The following is a 1,895-nucleotide window of genomic DNA, read 5'->3' as shown; positions in this document are numbered from 1 at the left end:
AACATGTCCTCGTCCTCAACCACAGCTTCCACTATCCACGGTGGCAGGCTTCGCAAAAGCAGAGCGACGGAACCATACCTTTGTAAAGGGCCTAAACACGCTTGCTTTGTATCAGTTTAGCCAGCACCAGAAGCTGACTTAACCGGTTGCCACTTTTTGCATCCAATCCATAAAAGCGTCGAACGCCGATTGCCGTAAGTCGGTGCCACAAATTGTTGGGAGGAGTGGAGCAAAGGAGTCAAGCAAAGGAGTCGACCAAGGAGCCGAGCAAAGGAGTCGAGGCTTCATCTATCTACTGGTAAATGTGTCGAGGTCAGCAGGGGGAAGCACTTAATTTTGAAATGTATGGTAAAGAAAAGTCACTGCCCGTTTAAACTGGTAATTGTCAAGAGTGGACATGGTTGGCGTTTACCGATAAAAGGTCAACCAAAGGTTCCAAATCAGTTTTTGGTCAACCATTTTTTGTGAAGAGCAACACATGTTAATCACTGCTTATATACCTGTACAAACTGCACACATTAAATGTTGAAAACGGCTGTATAAAGCTCTAATGTCAATTCTTCGATAAAAGCACGGTTGTGCGTACAGGTTGTTTCTGTCGAAATGCCAAGCAAGTGTAACAAAATATGCAAGGAAACAAGTTCATCTAAACAGTTGAGCTCCGGTCCGGTCCAGGTGGTTATGTCGAGGTCGTCGAATCCAGGTTGTCCATTCCAAATTATCGATCAGGCCCTCCCTCAACGGGTCCGCATTCCCGCAAAGGCGACTAACAAACAAGACACACACACGGACGTGCATAATTTCACCAGCTTGGGCGGAGCAGACAAAATCAATGTCGAAAAGGCGTCCACCGCTTAATGCCGGGCCTGGCGGACGTGCGCGCCGCTAAAAGCCGTTCTCAGGGGCCCACGCGGTAGGGGCCGTCATATCGGGTGCAAAATTAACGTAAGCCAGGTCGGCGACGGTAACTGTGGCGGGCAGCACTATTTTTGTAAAATGTCCGCCGATACCGACCTGGTACGGAGCCGTGAGTGGTGGCGACGTGCAGGTAAAAGAGCAAGTGGTTTGCTGAGCAAGTCCCGAAAAAGCCGGCCCGAGCAGTGCTCAAGTATCATCACGCCGAGACAGTCGAACAGCATCGGACCGGACATCCACATCGCACATGGCGCATCTCCAGGGTCGACCAGCTTTCGGGGCGACGCTGGTGGTGCATTCGCATCCAGGACGAAATCTTGTCTTGCTCCAACCTCGACGCGGCAGAGGGGAGCTCCGAATTCCTGTGGGAATATGGCCTGTACGTGGCCGAGGTAATTAGCGGGCAGCCATGTAATTTGGCACCATTTGCCTGCGCACAGTAGATGAGAGCCTTGGTCTTAACGAACTCAATGTCACGGGTCTGGCCCTGGCCCTTAACCTGAAGATACAACATAAACATTGCTACTATAGTAACGGATTTTGTATTGCTTCGAGGCTGACTTTGCTCTTTTTGTTAGTGGACGAATTGATCCTGGCCCCGGCCGGATGGCAGGTGGTTGTAGCCTCCGAGCCGATGATGGTTTTGGTGACACGAACAAATGCGGCACCTACAAACCATCCCGGAATATAAAACCAATATTCTCGTTTCAAAGCCGTCGAAAAAAAAGCCGTATTCAATACAAGAGCCTCAAGGATTGAAATGGGTGTGGGTATCAAGCGAGCTAAAGCAATCAAGTCTACGGTTATAGTGTACACCACACAAACCAAACGGTTCAGATTTTGAGCAACCGATAAAACTATGCAGAGGAAATGTTATCCAGGCCGTTCCGCTTCCACATACTTTGCTTACCTAACAACTTTGATCGCTGTTCCAACCTGGGTCATAATGGCGACTGGAGCAGAAACCCATTGCTCTACGC

The 1,895-nt window shown here is 49.6% G+C and overlaps 1 protein-coding gene across 1 annotated transcript; it reads right to left on the bottom strand.

The window, feature by feature from the left end:
• Positions 1–885: 885 nt before the first annotated feature.
• On the bottom strand, positions 886–1,435 carry PpBr36_11304 (uncharacterized protein; the record flags this gene model as incomplete). Its single annotated transcript, XM_029898407.1, has 2 exons — positions 886–1,014; positions 1,163–1,435. The coding sequence occupies 2 exons, from the start codon at positions 1,433–1,435 to the stop codon at positions 886–888; spliced, it is 402 nt and encodes a 133-aa protein (XP_029743423.1).
• Positions 1,436–1,895: the final 460 nt, after the last annotated feature.

The sequence above is a fragment of the Pyricularia pennisetigena genome, assembly GCF_004337985.1.
Source record: "Pyricularia pennisetigena strain Br36 chromosome Unknown Pyricularia_pennisetigena_Br36_Scf_14, whole genome shotgun sequence".
Classification (NCBI taxonomy): domain Eukaryota; kingdom Fungi; phylum Ascomycota; class Sordariomycetes; order Magnaporthales; family Pyriculariaceae; genus Pyricularia; species Pyricularia pennisetigena.
This window is presented reverse-complemented; position numbering and strand designations above follow the sequence as displayed.